This window comes from Sinocyclocheilus rhinocerous, unplaced genomic scaffold (genome assembly GCF_001515625.1).
Source record: "Sinocyclocheilus rhinocerous isolate Xijiao unplaced genomic scaffold, SAMN03320098_v1.1 scaffold47989, whole genome shotgun sequence".
NCBI classification, from domain to species: Eukaryota; Metazoa; Chordata; class Actinopteri; order Cypriniformes; family Cyprinidae; genus Sinocyclocheilus; species Sinocyclocheilus rhinocerous.
In genome coordinates, this window is record NW_015658497.1 from 1 (window position 1) to 1,071 (window position 1,071).

A 1,071-nucleotide genomic window follows, 5' to 3' on the forward strand; every position below is an offset into this window, starting at 1 on the left:
TAATTATTATTTTTTTTTTTGGTAGATTTTGAACTCTGGGGGCATTTGGTAGAGTTTGACCTCTGCAACTTATCATATAGTTGTCATATTTCGTCAGCAAAGTATGCAATATTGCAGTGTTTGTCGAACTGTTTCTTACAAGAGGTGGTCTTGCATTTATGTTCTAAACGCATCAGATGTTGATTTTCACGCCTGTTTCCTGAGCAAACATCTTGAGCATTCCTGCACACTGCAGAACGCAGCCCGTTTCCTGTGTCCCTGACCTTGCTTCCACTTTTTTTGACATCATTTCCTGTTTGTTCTAGACTTTCACGGCCTGGTGCAACTCTCACCTGCGGAAGGCAGGAACGCAGATCGACAACATCGAGGAGGATTTCAGAGATGGACTCAAACTCATGCTGCTACTGGAGGTCATCTCAGGTCAGTGAGCTGCAAACTTCCTTCATTCACCCAGAAGCCTCTGGTTCTTTTGCAGCTTTCCAGAGCTGTGCGAAACGCTGCAGAGGCGCTGAGCTAATGTTTAGCCGAGGGCTTGTGTTTGTGCTGATCCGATGGAAAGCGTGTGAGAACTCCTCGTGTTTTTGTGCAGGGGAGAGGTTACCTAAACCTGAAAGAGGCAAGATGAGAGTTCACAAGATCAACAACGTCAACAAAGCGCTGGACTTCATCGCCAGCAAAGGAGTCAAGCTGGTGTCCATCGGCGCAGAAGGTACAAACTCCGCACATCAGACTTTATATTCACTCCTGTATTTAAAGAGATTTTCCTGAAGGCTTGTGCATGTTTGAGTGCGTGTGTGTTTGGGAAATTTTGACCTTTTCGATCCTCCTTCATGTTGACGCATTGTCTTGACTCTGAGAGATTGAGTCAGTGTTTGAGTTATTAGAGTTTGCAATGCATATATTGCTAAGATTTGTATTTGCTAGGGTTTTTTTTATTATTATTTTTTTTAATCTCTGGTTGACTCGCAGGCTCTCCGATCCTAATTCTTCTTCTGTCAACTGTCCGAACTAATAAATATCTAAAAATTAATAATATAACTAAATTTTTTTTTTTTTTCAAACCTGTAATTT

The 1,071-nt window shown here is 41.8% G+C and overlaps 1 protein-coding gene across 1 annotated transcript; it reads left to right on the forward strand.

Moving 5' to 3' along the window:
- Window positions 1-305: 305 nt before the first annotated feature.
- Window positions 306-709, forward strand: LOC107722172 (alpha-actinin-4-like; the record flags this gene model as incomplete). The annotated part of the gene is made up of 2 exons (XM_016530425.1): window positions 306-420; window positions 590-709. Coding segments are annotated over 2 exons (235 nt in total), but the record flags the coding sequence as incomplete, so codon positions are not given.
- Between the last annotated feature and the right edge of the window lie 362 nt (window positions 710-1,071).